At 46.0% G+C, this 18,772-nt stretch overlaps 1 protein-coding gene and 1 long non-coding RNA gene across 4 annotated transcripts in view; both read right to left on the reverse strand.

The window, feature by feature from the left end:
* The window catches only part of SERINC5 (serine incorporator 5), a 108,618-nt gene that overhangs the window by 43,281 nt on the left and 46,565 nt on the right, over positions 1-18,772 (reverse strand). For all 3 annotated transcript variants that reach the window (XM_061430058.1, XM_061430059.1, XM_061430060.1), the window contains exon 2: positions 11,549-11,710. In XM_061430058.1, the coding sequence (XP_061286042.1) occupies positions 11,549-11,710 (162 nt within the window). The remainder of the gene's footprint in view (positions 1-11,548; positions 11,711-18,772) is intronic.
* Positions 1,297-11,542, reverse strand: LOC133255616 (uncharacterized). Its single transcript, XR_009738995.1, has 2 exons — positions 10,000-11,542; positions 1,297-9,941 (listed from the first exon to the last, which is right to left on the reverse strand). It is a non-coding gene; the product is annotated as an uncharacterized LOC133255616 (long non-coding RNA).

Genomic DNA, 18,772 nt, shown 5'->3' on the forward strand with positions numbered 1-18,772 from the left:
CTCCCCTGCCTCCTCAGAGTCAGCTCTCTCAGGATTGCCTGAGATGCTGTCTCCTGGGCTTGAGTCCTAACATTTACACTGAATAAAACCTAATACTCAAAGGTTGCACATGTTTTTCCAGTCAACACTACCAAACCTACACCCTCCAGATTCTGAGAGCCTCTGGTCAATTGTTCCCCAATTCTAGGGCTAAGACCCCAGCCACACACACAGTTCGGTTTCTGGCCCAGCATCCTTCTCATTTTACACTGGACCAGGAATTGGGGGCCCCCATTGGAGAAGGAAATGGCAACCCACTCCAGTGTTCTTGCCTGGAGAATCCCAGGGATGGGGGAGCCTGGTGGGCTGCCGTCTATGGGGTCGCACAGAGTCGGACACGACTGAAGTGACTTAGCAGCAGCAGCAGAAGAAGAACTGGGGTACCCACATACTCATTTTATCCATCCCTACTTCTTCCCAAATCACCAAAATGCTTGGTTTGGCTACATAGAAAGAAGGGCTGATTATTATTATTTTTTAACCTGTAAATGATTTACCATGTATCTCAAAAGGCCAGGATGAATAAATCCGTCACGAGTGAAAACATCATGCTGTTCACTGTGTCTCACTAAATTTATTGCTGTGTTGTTCTTGCCTAGTCAACCCAGAACATGGCTCATACAGCCTGGTATCTGCAACTTAATCAGGAGCTCCAGGACCCTCAGCACAAAGTTTAGCCCATTCAAGTTTCCCCTTTAGGGGAAGGGGAGAAGAACTGCGTAGGACACAAACCGGGCCACTGAGGTCAACCATGGGCCAGCACAGCAAAGGAAAGCCTGTGGGTCAGAACCAGGCAGCTCCTGTTTATGTAAATAAAGTTTTATTGGAACACAGCCATGCTCATTTGTAGGTATTTTGTTTTGGCTGCAGAGTTGAGTAGTTGCTAAGGACCACAGGGCCTTCATAGCTGAAATGTTTACTAGCTGGCTCTTTACAGGAAAGGTTTGCCCAGCCCAGGACCAGGAAGTAGAGCTGAGGAGCTGTGCTAACTGCTGAAGTGTAAATTAGCATCTCAAAGGCAAATGACAACTGGTGATGACTTACTCTACAGATCAACAGTCAAAGGAACAGCAGACAGGCAGTCAGCTCAACTGGTCGTGATCAATTGCCTTCGGTTCTCCCGAGTGTCCTGCCTTCTCCAGAGCACACCCTGCTGCCTCCCAAATGGAACTTGGTGCTTTAAGTGAATTAAATTGTTCATCTGCCATATGCTATTTTCAGGGCTACAGCTTAAGGGTTTAATTTGTCTGTCTACAAAAAAAAAAAAAAAAAAAGCTTTGTGGAAGGGGTGGTGGAGGACATGTCTTTGAGTTCAGAGCTTTTTTTCTGTGGGTCAGAAGCCCACATAGTAGGAAAAAAAAAAAACAAAAACCCTCACATCTGTTATACAAACACAACTTGTGGAACCAAAAATAAAACCCACACTGATGAAAGCCGGCGTGTTGCAAGACATAATTTTAGACTTAATTTTAAGACTGTAGAAACAGCTTCACTAAAATTTAAAAACCACAACCTCGCCTTCCCCTGCCCCCCACCTCCCTCAAATACCCAACCCCTCTTTGTGATTAAGTTCAACCCTGCTTTAGAGGGCAAAACACTCTAAGCCCTTTTACAAACCTCCCACCTCACCTAGACTTCCAGTTCTCCCACAAAAGGATAGGGAGAAAGCATTCCTGAGTTCTGATGTGACCCCAGAGGTCAACAGAAGGGAGCGCTAAGCTGACACCACCATCTCCAATAATCACTAATGGAATTCAGATATTTTTAACTTTCAAACACAACCACACGCACATGTGGCCTGATGCTGGGGCGCCTTCCTCACACACGGAAAGTGCATAAGGAGGCCCCGTTCTCACGCCCGCATCCCATGCACCTGGCACAGTGCTTGGCACTCACATGGGCAGGAAAGAAGGGAGGGAGGGAGGAAGGAATCAATTACGTGACTTAAAAGATTTTTTTAAAAAACAAGAACTCAGATTACAGTTTAACCAAGTAACACGATCAGTCTTTTAAACGGTTATCAAGACTCAACTATTCACAATATTTACGTTTGCTGCTCACCACAATCCGAGGCTACTGTTAATGTTGTGCCATTTGTCTGTGCCTCTGGCCCCGTCACAACAGAGCTGTTTCCAGCCATAAGACCCTGTCTGTCCCGTTTATCTGTAGAGAGCGTCAAGGCCTCTGCAGATTGTTGCTTAACAGACGCTTTTGATGATGACAGAAAAAAAGGGTTAGGAAAACTTCAGTTCTCACATCTCATCGCCCTCGCCCACAGTGAGATGCACCCTGAAACGGAGATCCTATTAACATCCGATGCTCCCCCAAAGCTTCTGGATAATGGATCCTCCAAAGGACAATAGCTATTGTTTCTTGTTTTCTGGCTCCTGGGGAGCTCATTATTACTGGACAAGGGTCAAACCTCTTTGTCTTTGGTTCAGACTCAAAAAGGCTCTCAGCAGGGTTTCACATTAGTTCACATCACTGCCTGCAGAACCAGCCTGCTTCCCACCATCATTTCTCCGCATTCACTGAGTACTGAAGGCTGGGGCCTGAGCCACGAAAGAAGTGACGGATGTGGGGGGGACCACAGGAATGGTCTTCTTCGGGTGGTGTTACGTCTGGATGCAAGGTGGACCGAAGATAAAACTGTTTGGAAACATGTGTCCCCAGAGTCACCCAACTGAGAGTGGAGGGGACCCAGAAGATTTAAGAGATGGAATCTCACTGCCAACACACCCCTGGCTAACTGTGATCAGGCCACAGTGAGAAATCCCCCTCTGTATTCTACAGAGAACTTGAAGTTCAATGGCCCAGACCAACCTTAAACCTCAGAAACATGCTGGCTGATCCGCTGGACACATATAAGGAACAACAGCCGTACAATGAACTCGGCAGCTGTTCAGAAGGAAGACTTTCGGAAAGCATTCTATCTCAGCTGAATTTAAAAAATAAAAAAACTCCAGAATCAGATAACTGGGTCAGCCATTTTTTTTTGGAGGGGTGGGCCGGGGGGTACTAAGTCAACACTTGTTCTAACACAAAACAGAAAATACCAGCTGAGACCATAGAGTTCTGCTCCCTATAACTTGAATACGCTACAGCAACACCTGTTGCAAGGTCTCAGTAACAAGGTTCTGTTAACATTCAACCAGGAAAGACCCAAATCAGAGCAAGAGCCAGACTTCCCAGCCTGAGCATGAATACCTGTCATGCTGTGCTGGGACAAATTACATGGTGTTTGTGACCAGAGCAGAGTATTTTTCACTGCTGCTGTTTACTTTGAAAAGATGGTCACACCAAACACAACTTGAAGGCGGGTTCTGTTTCACATGCGAAGCCACCGCATAAGTAAATAGTACATTTGCGGTCGCCCTTATTTTCTACTTCAAACTAACTGGCGTCCCTGGAGCCCAGCTGCTGGCTCTCAGGAGGGAAAGAGGCTGGTGGGGAAGGTGAGCTAAGGAAGCTGCTGAGGCCCATGTTTTCCAGAGGAAATGCTTCTCCCTCATCATAAGTCCAGAAGGAAGGTCAGGAATCATGAGGAAGGGTGTTTGCTAAGGCTTCTCCTGCCGCTCCTGTGAATGTCTCAGCAACAACCAGACCCGGCTGAACAGGCCAGCGAGGCACCCCGGCGGGGGTCCAGCGGTCCCGGGCCCTCGTCCAGCGCTACCTGGTGTCACGCCCTGGACAAGCCACCTCACTGCCCTGCGCCACCCCTCTCATCTGTCAAAAGAGGAGACTGGTTAGGATTATAATGGAAGATTCTGCCACTGTGAAACAATGTTTTACTCAAATTATACTGTCAAAAGAGGGCAATATTTTCTCTGTGTAACATGTAACACCACATAGTAAATGCTGTCTCTTCACTGGGGAGAAGACATAAATAGAAGCTGCACCCTTTTTTTTTTTCCCCATCAAAGCCTCTTGATGAAAGTGAAAGAGGAGAGTGAAAAAGTTGGCTTAAAGCTCAACATTCAGAAAACGAAGATCATGGCATCTGGTCCCATCACTTCAGGGCAAATAGATGGGGAAACAGTGGAAACAGTGTCAGACTTTATCTTTTTGGGCTCCAAAATCACTGCAGATGGTGACTGCAGCCATGAAATTAAAAGACGCTTACTCCTTGGAAGAAAAGTTATGACCAACCTAGATAGCATATTGAAAAGCAGAGACATTACTTTGCCAACAAAGGTCTGTCTTGTCAAGGCTATGGTTTTTCCGGTGGTCACGTATGGATGTGAGAGTTGGACTATAAAGAAAGCTGGGCGCTAAAGAATTGATGCTTTTGAACTGTGGTGTTGGAGAAGACTCTTGGGAGTCACTTGGACTGCAAGGAGATCCAGCCAGTCCATTCTGAAGGAGATCAGCCCTGGGATTTCTTTGGAAGGAATGATGCTAAAGCTGAAACTCCAGTACTTTGGCCACCTCATGTGAAGAGTTGACTCATTGGAAAAGACTCTGATGCTGGGAGGGATTGGGGGCAAGAGGAGAAGGAGACGACAGAGGATGAGATGGCTGGATGGCATCACTGACTCGATGGATGTGAGTCTCAGTGAACTCCGGGAGTTGGTGATGGACAGGGAGGCCTGGCGTGCTGCGATTCATGGGGTCGCAAAGAGTCGGACACGACTGAGCGATTGAACTGAACTGATTATCTTTTTAACTAGGTTCTTTACCTAGTAACTTTGCTTCATGTTTTGTTTTTTTTTTTAATCCCCTATGACTAGCAAGGGACCAGGCACAGGAGGGCTTTCCCCAAAACAATACTATCCCTAATGCTTTTATATTCCTAATAATGCAGGTTACACATAAAAAGTAGAACAGCTCATTACTGAATTTCAGCATCTCTAACATAGTGGATCAAAGCTCTGTCAACTCTAGGAACCACCAAAGCTGGCTAAACGTCACTGAACTGACCACAGGTGTACTCAGGAGAGCATTCTGAAATCTAAGTTTTTCTCTGAGACATGAAGCTTCTGTGTTCCTCTACAGCCTGTGGGGACTCAGGAATTTGAAAATGGAGTACCATCTGGGAGAAATACAAGTTCCAACAACATCCTCAGGTCGCCCATGGGGATAGTTATCTAGAGAACGAAGTCTGAGGGAAGTGAACTTGCGAAGCCGGGGACAGGAGGGCAATCCAAGTCTAAATAAGAGAACTGGAATGTGACATCAGGAAGCCTGGCGGGGCTGAAGCAGGACTGTCTGATAGCAGACTGGAAACCCAACACTTTATGACCTTTGTGGGGAAGTATGTGGTCAGCACTGGACCTGGAAAAAGTGGGGAGGATGATCTATCAGGATCCCGGGCCTGTCCTGAGAAAACCGTGCCTCAACCAGCAGACCAGTTAGGATGTGAATAACCAAAGCCAGAAATGAAAGCACCGCCTCAGGGAAAGGATCATGCCAGGACGTGACCTCTTCACTGCCCGGGGTGAGGCTGGGGGGTGGGGAGAATCTCCAGATACGGATGTGGCTTGGAACAAGCCTGGCTATAAATAGTACTTCTTTATTTCATTTTCATCTATCTACTTCCAAATAATCTTATGCTAATAAAGCTAATATACATGAATTTCCCATTAACACATCCTCTTCTCCTTCTAATGAACAGTGAAAATGACTGGGAAATACAGGCCAAAGATAATTTATATATCACCTCTAGGGATGTGTTGAGAGAGACTGGATTTTCTGAATAAATAGAGAAAAATCCTTTAAGCCCATCCTGTTATCTCCATTCCAAGGGCCTAAATCCATAGCTGGCAGCCTCAACAATCCATCCCTGTTCCCCTTCCCTAGCAAATTTACACTGCATAATAACTGTAGAAATCGTGATTAGAACATATACTTAAAATTCGTTTAAGGTGGTTACACTCCCAGGTTACAGTCATAACCTGTAACCTGTAAGTGTAACTGAAAAGGGGGCCAGATTCAGATCCCATCAGTGTCCCACTTCCACCCCACACTGGTCCTGAGACTGAGCAGCCCACTGAGTCCACTGGACCAAAGTGACGAGGACAATTTCTAAATGGCTCCTTGGATAAAATCGTCAGGTTCCAGCAAGCCAAGGGCAGACCAGCCACGGCAGGAAGGGGCTTCTCGGGTCCAGCCTGGGCCTGTGCGCACAGATCCGCACAGACCACTGAGCACACTCAGCAACCTCTCTCCTCGTCAGGCTGGGCAACGAGCCTGCGGTCCATTCTGATACATACAAGCCTTTTCACAAACTCGTAAACTCAGAGCTTAAGCTGTTTCAGGAGATGCACATCCAAATGCCTTTCTTGGGAACAAGAAGTAAGGATGGAGGTAAGCATCCAGCGACGGGGCCTGTAGTGAGCTAGCATGCTTGGCCCTCTAAAGGCAGCCAACTGCACATTACAAAAAAAATCTGCAGGCCAAACAAGAAGAGCTTGTAAACCAACGAACAATTCCTGGGCTAGGAGGTTTTCGGGGGCACCTGAAATCTCTGGGTGTGGCCCTGGCTAATGGGTGGGGCTGGGGCTGGCTTTTCTCAAGTCCAGGGAAAGAATGGGATTCAGAAGCTGCTTTTAAGACACTGAGGAACTACAGCCCGAGGCAGCCCCTCACCTCTGGGCTCTCATCCAGCCTTCCTTTTCTGCCTACATTATCATCCTGTGCTGAAAAGAACCAAAATGCTCTTTTCATCCAATCATAGGAAGGATGCAATTTCACATTCCTACTCAGAGGAAAATGACCTAAACTCACCAGCAGAAAGTCATGTATATAAAGCAAAACATGTCTCCAAAAGAGATCAAGTAAGACTATAAAATGTTAACACTTTTTACAACAAAGGAAGGGACCAAGAAAACCGCTGCTATCAAAACCAAAGACCATAGTAGCTTCTCCTCTCAATACAAGGAACGATTCTTCAAATTTTAAATTTCAAGCAAACCCACACACACTACAACAACACAAACACCGGTCTTCCACAATATGGAAGATGTGTTTTGGCTCTGAAAAAAAAGTAAGACACAAAGGTTCAGCCATCTCAGGCACCACCTACCACCCCATCAATGAGTCAGCCTGGGGACTAAGTGAACACGGGTTGGAGGAGACGGATCTGAGACGCTTCAGTGCAGGGGCCTGCGGGCTCTTCCTGCCTGGACCTGGCACACAGCTCACAGGGAGGCAGCCCCAAGGGCCATATATGCCCTGTCCTCCCTTTTCCAGCACTGGCTTAGTCTTCAGAGCTCCTACCCCACCAGAAACAAGAACAGCCTTCCTTTGCACAGCTTCCCAGGATGTGCAAACCTCAGGGTCAGCATCCCTCCACAGAGAAGCTGCATCTTGATTCGGTGGTGCGGGGCAGAAGGCTTACATCTCTCACCCATTTTGTAGTTGTTCTCCTACGTTCTAAAGTGGGTCTTTAATCCCCACAGGCATCAAGTGTCTCAAGACTATTTCTGAGTGAATTACACAGCTACTGACAACGATGACTTGCAATAAAACGGATGGTACGTTTTGAGATGGGAAAAATGCTCACAGGAGAAGACAGAAATCACACCCAGGTCAACCAGCACGGCAGAATCAGAGTGCTCATGAGAAAGAGGAGGTTCCTGACGGGGAGAAGGGAGGACGTGCACTCATCTCATGGGAGAACACCAAGATCGCGACTCGCTACTGAACGACCATTGACAGGAAAATGTGGCAACCCACCAAAAAGATAACCCACAACCAAGGGCAAAGGAGAAGCCCCAGCAAGATGGGAGGAGGGGCATAATCACGTCTAAAATCAAACTTCATATCCACCAGAGACTCTACGAGGGCACACACCAACCTTGTGCGCACCAGGACCCAGGGAAAGGAGCAGTGACCCCGCAAGAGACTGACCCAGACCTGCCTGCGTCTGAGGGCCTTCTTCGGAGGCTTGGGTCAGCAGCGGCCTGCCGCAGGGCCAGGGCACGAGCAGCAGCAGTCCTGGGAGGCGTGGCACGTGGCATTCGTCCTCAAGGAGGAGGTCGCCATTAGCCCCACCCAAGAGCCCTTTGGCGAGTCCTCCACAAACTGGAGAACAATTATACCCGAGAAGTTCTCGCACTGTTGCAGAAGCTCCAGACCCCACAACAGACTTCCCAACCTGTGGATCCAGCAAAGGGCCTGAGAACCCCCCAGGGAATCTGACTTTGAGGGTCAGCAGGATTCGATTACAAAACTTCCACAGGTCTGCAGAAACAGTGAGAAGAGGAAGGACGAGGTCTGGCCCAGCAGCTCTTGGCAGCTCCCTCTTGCTCGGAGTTCAACACCCACTATGCTCTGCAGCCAAGGCGAAAACTGAAAATAACGGAAAAGGTGCTGCCCAGTGCCCTTCACCCTCACACCAGAGGCCTGCGAGGCTCTGGACAGAGCCCTGGCCGTTGCGCACGAAGGCAGGGCTGCTGGGTGGGAGGCAATTACACACTCCCATCCGGACTGGGGAAAGGATACGTGCTTTCCCCTCTTTCTCTCACATCCTCCGACATCTCCACAGGCCAGCTAAGAGAGGGCAAGGACTGTGGCAAAGCCTAGTGTGTGTCCCCACAAGGGGACCTTTCAGCGCCTGCCCTCAAGCAAGGCCTGAGGATGAAGTCAGCCTCTATTCCATTGGCCAAGAAACAAACTGACTTTGTGACCAGCTAGCCGGCCAACCCTGTGAGGCTTCAGAGATGGAAAAAGGTTGGTTTCACCCACGGGAGCCTCATTCCCTATGCAGAAAGCCCAGCCAAACCATTTTCAAATAAGTACATTCAGGGAACAAGCACAGAAACATTTATAAGAGCCTCTGTGAGGAGTCAGGGTTGCCTCTTCCCTCCTCCCTTCCCTTCCTCCGCCCTCTGCTCTGCACACACACCACTGCTGCCCCCGCCTCCCTAAGTAGCCCAGCCTGTTTCTATGGCAACAGCCTCCTACTCAAGAATCTATAATGGCTTCCCATTTGCCATGAGACCATAGCCAAATGCCTCACCTTAGCCCTGAAATTCCTATAAGTCACTTTACTTGCCCGTGTCTCCTCCCTGTCCTTCTACACATGTCTTGTCCTTGTTCTTCCCACAGAGCCTAGTCACTAAGAACTCAGTCAGCCTAGGTTCAAATCCCAGCTCCACCACTTGGACATGGAGACCTTGGGCAAGGTACATAAGTGACTCCAAGCCTCAGTTTCTTCATCTGTAGAGCAGGGAGAGTGGCAGGACCTGTTGCTCAGGTTGAGTAAAGTAGTGATGAACTGAAATGATTCAGGTAAAATGCTTAAAATAAAACCTGGCACATGGTATCACCCAACAGATATTAGCAACTGAAACACTCATCACACGAGTCACAGCTTTCATGAAGCCTTCCCTAGCAACATCGGTCAGCACCTTCTGTTTCTCACTCCCATTTTTTTTTCTTAAAAAAAAAACAAAAAACAAACAAAAAAAAACAACCAAATCTTCTGTTTCTTAAATGTTCTGCAAACAGCCAGAAGCCATAAATACTGGCTGGAGTTGTTGAGGACTGTTCCATGAGGTAGATTACTTGGATGGCAATCAAATGTTACAAATTATTATTATTAAACTCACATCCTAAAATATGTCCCTTCGTTCCCAAATTAGCTTTACCTCCAGTAACATTTCTGATGGGTTTCTCTCTAAAGAGATTGTGTTTCTGAGATCCAAAGCCTAATTTACAGAGACTGAAAGTTTCTTAAGCGTCCCATGGACACACTGGCAATTTCTCCCAGAGTGACACGCGGGGCCCCTAAGCCAATGCCTGTTCATTTAAAAGGAGAACATTAAGTTACCTGAAAAGCAGAAGTAATCAAAGTAAGAGTTACATCTACTGTTTCAAATATTCCTCCTCTCAAACTTCTTATCACAAACATTCAAGATTAAGCCATGGTAAGAGGAAGAGATGAGTGGCAAACGCACCTGAGATATAGCAGGACCTGGTGTAGTCAAACAAGGCAGCCTCGGCCCTTGGTCTCACCTGAGATATAGCAGGACCTGGTGCAGTCAAGCAAGGCAGCCTTGGCCCTTGGTCTCCCTGCCGCCTAACTTCACAGCACTTCAGGTATCCTCTCATATGGCACAATTTCTACCTGGTTTTAAGCCTCAGGAGACTTTATACCAGCCTTCTGAGTTATAAGCTCCTTTTCTCTCAAGTTTGAAGGCCCCATAGCTCCCAATGCAGGGCTTTATTGAGCAGAGATCCATGTTTAAAGCAATCAGAGAAGAATCTAAATTTCACAAATTTTGACATTAGTTCTAATATATTCCAGACCATACAACCAGTAATAAGAGCCTTACCCTACAGAAAACTTCCAAGGGCCTACCTTAACTAATGGGTAAGACTATAACAACTACATCTAAGAAAATGGTTTTTCTGAAGCCCTTGAGTACATTTAAAATAGTCTGCACTTGCAGCCTAAGGTTGGGGGGAACAAACACTTCCTTGGGAGTTGCTCCTGGTGGCACCATCTCCATGGTTCCAGGAGGGCACTGTCTGACCTTGCTCCTTTGGGCAAGGGAAGATGGGTATGGGCCCCTGGAAGATGCAGTGCTAAGCGCTAAGTCTGTGGGGCAAATGGGGTCTGGCTGGTCAGCCTTTCTTCTTCTCCCCCGTTCCCTCCGAGGAGAGCTGCCCCCAGAGAACACGCCTACAGCAAATGTGCCCCTGCAGAGGAAGTGTTCCCTGGCTCAGGTGGGGTCCCCAGGTGAGTTAAGTCTGACTCGTTTTGGGGTTCAGTAGTAGGAAGCCCACTTCCTTGCAAATATGAGTCATGCTGTCTTATACCAGCTTTTGGGGGATAAAAGTGATGTTTGTATCTACCTGCTGACATTGTAGTATTTTTTGTCAGTTTATTCAGAACCTGAGAAGGGAAGGATGGCATTATTTATTGGGCTCCCTCAGAATCCCCAACTCAACCCCCCACCATCAGGCCCATTATGAGGAAATTCCAGAAAAAGGTCCTATATGTGTCTCTCTCAGAATCACATACTAGGGATACCTTCCAGATACTGCCCAGGCAATGACTGGAAGAAAATCCATCCTTCAACCCTGGAAACATCCACCCTACAAGTGACATGTCCAGGAAAGTAAAACCCGCCCTTTAGCCCACTCCTCATTATGTGTGGGATGGTCTGGGCTTTACCACACTGGCCACGTTAAGTGTTTATATAATAGCTGTGACTGGAGACACTGGCAGTCATCCTTAGGACAAGGGAAAAGTACAGAAGTCTACAGGGAAAGACTACACATCCCATCAGGAACAGCCATCAACAAAGCTAAGACAACACACACAATCTTCTCCACCAAAAGCATCAGAAGGCATCTGACCTACCACTAAAGATCAAGATGGGGAAGGGTTTGCCCGCTTAGAGAGAAAGCATTGAAGAGACTTCAGCAAGGCTCAGGAAGAGCAGGTATAACCCCAAACCACCCTGGGTGGCTGGGCCCCATGCTCTGCACTGAATGCTTCCCACACCCCCTCATTAACCATTGCTGGTGATGGGCAGAGTGGAAGGGGCTGACTCACGTGCTCCCTCATCTCGTTGGCCACGGTGTTGGACATCATGATGCAGCAGATGATGACGACCAGGATGAAGTAGAGCGCGTACATGAAGCGGGTACTCCGGGACTGACGGACCTTGGGGCCACAGCAGTAGGAGCAGCCAGCGTTCCCACAGCAGCAGGCCAACTAGGAAAGGAACACAGAGAGTCTTCTCAGAGCCTCTCCTTTATAGACCTACTGAGCCCAGGCCTCTGCAGGTGAGCTACCATCCTTCCGAAGCGTCCCACCCATAGGATGTGTGTGAACAAAGCTGTCGCCAGGATTGGTCTGATATTGTCTTTAATAAACATGGTGAGGCTTGGGAGATGTCCAATAGCTAAACAGAAAAGGCACCCTTCCCCCGAAGCACTGTGATCACTCAGACAAAAACAATCAGGGAAGAGCACAAGAAGCCAAGAACTAGAAGAAGAACTAAGTAAAGCAGGAAGGACGGGAAAACCAAGAAGCTCATAGCCAAAGAACGAACTGTGTGGCGTGGTGGGGGTCGGGGCGGGGGCTGGAGCGGGGTGTGGATTACCACAAACAGGAAGCACAAAAGACACAGGCACCTCTCAGAGATTCACACAGGAAGGGTGGGCTTGAGGCTAATGAGTCTGTTCCCACACATGTATAGTCTCTCCCACTAGCAATATCATTGACCAGAATGGTACATTTTAAAAAAATTTTACCAAGGATGAACTTGCACTGGCATCTCAAAATCACAGCAAGTCCATGGTTAACATAAGGCGTTCATACATGGTATCCTGTATGTAACGGGTTTAGATAAATGTCCAATGATATTGATCCTCATTATAGTATTAGAGTATTTTCACTGCCCTAAAAGGAAACTATTTTTTAGTAAGCACCAGGCAAGAGAACACAGTGTTGTTAAAAGCTCAAAGTATTCAGCCAGCCTAGTTTTGGGATCTGGCTCTGTAATCTATTAGCAATGAGCCCCAAGCAAGTTTCCTTACTTTTCAAGACTCAGATTCCTCATATATTAGGGGTAAAGGGTGTTAACAGTACTTAATGTACTGCTGGTCTCTTGGATAACCTAATCAGACATACCTGGTTTTAGGGAGAAATTACTCTTTAGTAAATAGAGAAGAATACAAAAGAGATTACCATAAACTACAAATAACCACCAAACCTAGGTGTTTTAACACTATATATAAAAACCTAACAATGCAATCTTTTAATCATGATTTAGCAGGAAGTTCAGAGTTTTGCACGGCTTCAAAACAAGCATCAATTAGAAGGCTACACTATAAACATCACTTACGGTAAGAAGAGATCACGGGAGTAAGATGACAACAGGCTGTAATCATCAGGACAGATCTTGGAAACATACACATTTCCCAAATTATTTAGTCTACTTAATGACATCGCTGTTGTTTAAGCCCTTTGTCATTCTGCACTATTTCATGACTTGAAATTTCCTAATGCACTCTTTCCATCTCACATGCAGTTTTCTAAGTCATTTTCCTCAAGACTCTTCTTGCCTCATAAGGCTGGGCCACTGCTTTGCAAGATCAGCTACTCTACTGGGTTGAGCTAACAGATTACACAGCGGAACCCGAACACTGCTGCCTTTATGGTGTTCTTACAGGCCACCTTCCTTCACAGTTCACTCATCCACAGTCTCTGTCTTTGATTTACTGATCCCTTTCCACTCATATGCCCCAATTTTTCTTTTCTCTCCCTCGCAGCTCCCTCTTTTCTCCTCCCACTGGCCTAGCTGGCTCCTCTCCCAGCCCTGCCTCCCCCCTCTGCCTCTCAAATTCCTTCCCAACTGCCTCATTCACTGGTTGCTAACTCTTTAAGCTCCATGGTCTTAGATAACCAGTTTTACTGTATTTCAAATTCAAATGTGATTAAATATTTATCCCACATGGAAAAAGAAATATTTAGAAGCAGTTGATACATACCATGACAGAACTTACCCACAGCAGAATCAACCCTTACACTTACTATCTCCACAGAGGGAAAAATGAACAGATGCAGATATAATGTGAGCCTAATTGATCATTTAAAGACAAATAGTAACAGAGGAATATGATTATGGAAAATGAAGAGAAAATCATATTGGTTTAATCCTATCATTTTAAAGTCATGTATCATTGTATAGAGCTAATTTTTTAGTTGGAAAATGAAACTATTTCCTGCCATATCAGTAAACCAGTATGTGACAGTCATCAGCAATTGCAGTCTCCATGTGAGCCAGGAGCTCTGAGGAAACTCAGGATGTGAAAACACAAGATACTTGCCCCAAATAGCTGAGATCTATATCAAAGGAATAATTTCAATGAGACCCAACTCTTGCATCTCCCTATACATAGCAAATTTCTGGGGATAGTAATCTTCTGATATTCAGACTGCCTGCCCTTTGTTGCAAAGCTCCTATATATCCTAGCTTCCCTTCACTTCCTCAGAGCAGGTTCTCAGAACTATCTGAAATGCTATCTCCCAGGCTACAGTCCTTATTTTGCCCCTAAAGAAAACTTAAATTGCAACTCTCATTTTGTGCATTTTTTAAAAAAAAACCAACAAAATTCTCCTTATTTTTCACTTTCACTCTGTATATGGTATTTATGTGCATATACATATGAGTTTCCCTGGTAGCCCAGTGATAAAGAATCCACCTGCAATGCAGGAGATACGAGTTTGATCCCTGGGTCCCCTAGAGGAGGAAATGGCAATCCACTCCAGTATTCTTGCCTGGGAAATCCTATGGACAGAGCAGCCAGCGGGCTATAGTCCATTGGGTCACAAAAGAGTCAGATATGACTTAGCAACTAAACCACCACCACATACACACACACATACATGCAGACAGATAGACAGATATAGATGTGTGCACATATATACACACACACCTAATATTAGAATCAAATAGCAGAGCTCTACTGGCCTACAAGTTATTTATCAAAGAAAACTAGGCCAATCACAAACAGTGAAAGTGTACTACATGCATGCTAAGTCACTTCAGTCACATCCGACTCTTTGCAACCCCACGGACTGTAGCCTGCCAGGCTCCTCTGTCCGTGAGATTCTCCAGGCAAGAACACTGGAGTTGGTTGCCATGCCCTCCTCCAGGAGATCTTCTCAACCCAGAGAACAAACCCCCGTCTCTTACATCTCATTTTCTTAAGCTATCATCGACATGGAAGTGGAAATTCAAAACAGCATCCATAAAAGTAATGTTATGTTAGCGTCAGGGAAAATCTCGCAACCCTGCTGACTTACCCCTTCCTTCTGGAAGAGTATAATTTATAAAATGGGTTTATCTTTTATTCCCTGACATTTACAGCTTTATTACTCCGGGGATTTGTTGTTCAGTTGCTCAGTCATGTCTGACTCTTTGTGACCCCATGGACTGCAGCATGCCAGGCTTCCTTGTCTTTCACCTTCTCCCAGAGCTTGCTCAAACTCATGTCCATTGAGTCCGTGATGCTGTCCAACCATCTTGTCCTCTGTTGTCCCCTTCTCCTCCTGCCTTCAATCTTTCCCAGCATCCGGGTCTTTTCAAATGAGTCCATTCTTCGCATCGGGCGGCCAAAGTATTGGAGCTTCAGCATCAGTCCTTCCAATGAATATTCAGAACTGATTTCCTTTAGGATTGCCTGGCTGGATCTCCTTGCAGTCCAAGGGATTCTCAAGAGTCTTCTCCAGCACCACAGTTCAAAAGCACCAATTCTTCGGTGCTCAGCTTTCTTTATAGTCTAACTCTCACACCCATACATGAGTATTGGAAAAACCATAGCTTTGACTAGACGGACCTTTGTTGGCAAAGTAATGTCTCTGCTTTTTAATATGCTATTTAGGTTGGTCATAGCTTTTCTTTCAAAGAGCAAGTGTCTTTTAATTTCATGGCTGCAGTCACCATCTGCAGTGATTTTGAAGCCCAAGAAAATAAAGTCTGTCACTGTTTCTATTGTTTCCCCATCATACTGCCATGAAGTGATGGGACCAGATGCTATGAGCTTCATTTTTTGAATGTTGAATTTTAAGCCAGCTTTTTCACTCTCCTCTTTCACCTTCAAGAGGCTCTTTAGTTCCTCTTCACTTTTTGCCTAAGGGTGGTATCATCTGCATACCTGTGGTTATTGATATTTCTCCCAGCATTCTTGATTCCAGCTTGTGCTTCATCCAGCCTGGCATTTCACATGATGTACTCTGCATATAAGTTAAATAAGCAGGGTGATAATGTACACCCTTGGCGTACTCCTTTCCCAATTGGAACCAGTCTATTGTTCCATGTCCAGTTCTGTTGTTTCTTGACCTGCATACATGGCACTCCCCAAACCTACAACTTCAAAACTGGAGAAATCAATTCCTAGCCAGTCTAACTTCTGGGGCTGTCACCAGCTTGGAGATGAATGTCTGTGTCTTGTTACTCCTGATTCCAAAGGACTTAAACTTTCTACTGAAATGGTAGAAAAAACAAAGGCAGAATGTGCAACACCCAGAGTGAAACCTAATGTTTGGTGGACTTTAGATGATAATGAAGTGTCCACATAGATCACTGGTTGTACCTAACGTACCACTATGGCAGGGGGTTTGAATAGTGGGAGAGCTGTGTAATGAATGTACCACTCTGGTAGGGGGTGTGATTGGTGGGAGAGCTGTGTGTGTAATGAAGGTACCACTCTAGCAGGGGGTGTGAATAGTGGGAGAGCTGTGTAAAGAATGTAGCACACTGGCAGGGGGAGTGAATAATGGGAGAGCTGTGTGTGTAATGAAGGTACCACTCTAGCAGGGGGTGTGAATAGTGGGAGAGCTGTGTAAAGAATGTAGCACACTGGCAGGGGGAGTGAATAATGGGAGAGCTGTGTGTGTAATGAAGGTACCAATCTAGCAGGGGGTGTGAATAGTGGGAGAGCTGTGTGTGTAATGAAGGTACCAATCTAGCAGGGGGTGTGCACAGTGGGAGAGCTGTGTAATGAATGTACCACTCTGGCAGGGGGAGGGTGAATAATGGGAGAGCTGTGGTGGGGTGAATGTACCACTGCAGTGAGGGGTGTGAACAATGGGAGAGCTATGGTGGGGTGAGGAAGCACGGATTATGTTTGAAGTCTCTGTCTCTTCTTCTCCATTTTGCTGGAACTCTGAACATTTTAAAAATAAAATCTATCAAAAAACAAACAACATATGAACAAAACAGTGCCAATCAATGGCTCAATAAACGGATGCTAAATGAATAACATATGATAAATTCCTAACAGCAACACTCCTCAAAGGAAAGGGCTCACGACCCCGCTGCAGAAGGCAAAAGGCACATGGCACATGCTGTGCTCTGCCTCTCTCACGCCCACACTGTATCGCAGAGGGCTCATTACAAAGGCCTTGAATTTGTAGATACTGCACACAATCTTTCCCCACAAGAAATCAGTATACATTCAAGAGGAACCCAAGACAATCCTTTGGGAGGACCCTGTTTACAATTCTTCTAGAAGTTCATCCTGCAGGTATGATTACACAAGGACACAGAGATTTAAGTATAAGGTTGCTCATTAAAAGCATAAAAACAGTCTTATTCTCCAGCTGCACAGGGACTGAATAAATTAATTATGGACTCTCCACACAGCAGGACATAGTTTGAAAGAAGAAGGCAGCACTGTGGGCAGAATTGTGTCCTTACACTCATCCCTCCTGTCATATGCTGAAGTCCTAATCCTCTATCTCTGCACGTGACTATTTGGACAGAGGGCCCTGAAAGAGGTAGTTAAGATTAAACAAGGTCATCGGGTGGGCCCTAATCCAGTATGACTGGGGTCCTTATAAGAAGAAGAGATCAGGACACGGACACACTCAAAAGGAAGACCATGTGAAGCCACAGGAGGTAGTCAGCCACCTATGAGTCAAGGAGAGAAGCCTCTCATGATCCTGGACTTCTAGCCCCCAGATCTGTGAACAATTAAATGTCAGTTGTTTATTTATACCACCCAGTCTGTGGTACCTGGTTATGACAGTAAAGTAATACAGTCAGTAGAGCCGGATACTTTATAGTTATGCATATCTAAAAGTGGGGTGTGTGGATACAAAGACCACTAACATCAATCAGCTGGAGGGTGGGCCTAGGAGGCTGGGCCTCCATGTCGCGGGGGAAATAAGACAGCTATGCCTCACAGTTCTGCTCCCCTGTTTGGGTTTTTAACCATGTGTGTGTATCACCCTTGTGATTAAGAAAAAAAAATAGACTATTTAAGAAAAGTAACTATGTTTTGAGATATTGATACAGAAGTATTTGCAATGTGGCATTGACTTGTGTGATTTCTTTCTTTCTGAAGAACTCCCCCTCCTTCAAATACACTGAAAAAGGAAAAATTTCAAAGAGCTGTTCACACCCTATATCTAACTTTCTTCGAAATAACCACAGCATGAAGAGTAAAGGCTTTTCTAAGTAGAAGGTGCTTTTTTTTCAAAGAGGATGGTGGGCAGAGTCCACAAGAAAGGATCAGCCAGCCTCCTGCTGCTGCCTGGAGCTGGGCCTTCCCTTTAGTGTGAGTTTTCCTCTCTTATCTAAGGAGAATACACACACACACACTCCCCACAATAATAAATACCAGTCTCCCTTTCTGTCCTCCCCACTGGCCTTGGGCTTGTCAATCACAAATTGTCACTTGTCCTGGGTGCTTGCTTGCCATCCACCTCTGCAAGGATTAAGTCATGTGCTGCTGTAGCGGCTGACCTCAACACCCACTGAAGGAGTTCAGGGTGGAGAGCAGAAGTGCGGCATCTTTGAGCCAGGAAAACTGGCAGGACAGGTCTTCAGATGGTTACATATTCTCAGGAGCTGATTTTATGAGCCCAATTCTTATATGTCCTCATGTCTACAGAAGCACTAAAATCCTTCATGGTGATGACTCTTTCTTGTGACTAACAGAAGCTCCACAAGACTAGTAGAAACCTCCTAAAAATAAACGTGCTTGATTGTACGTACACCCCCTTTACCAAAATCACATCGATCCTGTGCTTCTCCCCTACCTCTTTTGAGCAGTCTCTCAGAGCTATCTGAGGTGCCCTCTCCCGGGCTGCAGTCCTCATTTTGCCCCAAGTAGTACTTGACTCACAACTCTCACGTTGCACAATTTTTTTTTTTTTTAAGTCAACAGGTTGAGAGTTCTTCTAACGACTGATGCCAGGCACATGAGGAAATGATCACAGAGTGAAACATGAGTTAGGACTGGTAGTAACTTCCAGGCTCTT

Source organism: Bos javanicus, chromosome 10 (assembly GCF_032452875.1).
Source record: "Bos javanicus breed banteng chromosome 10, ARS-OSU_banteng_1.0, whole genome shotgun sequence".
Lineage (NCBI taxonomy): Eukaryota > Metazoa > Chordata > Mammalia > Artiodactyla > Bovidae > Bos > Bos javanicus.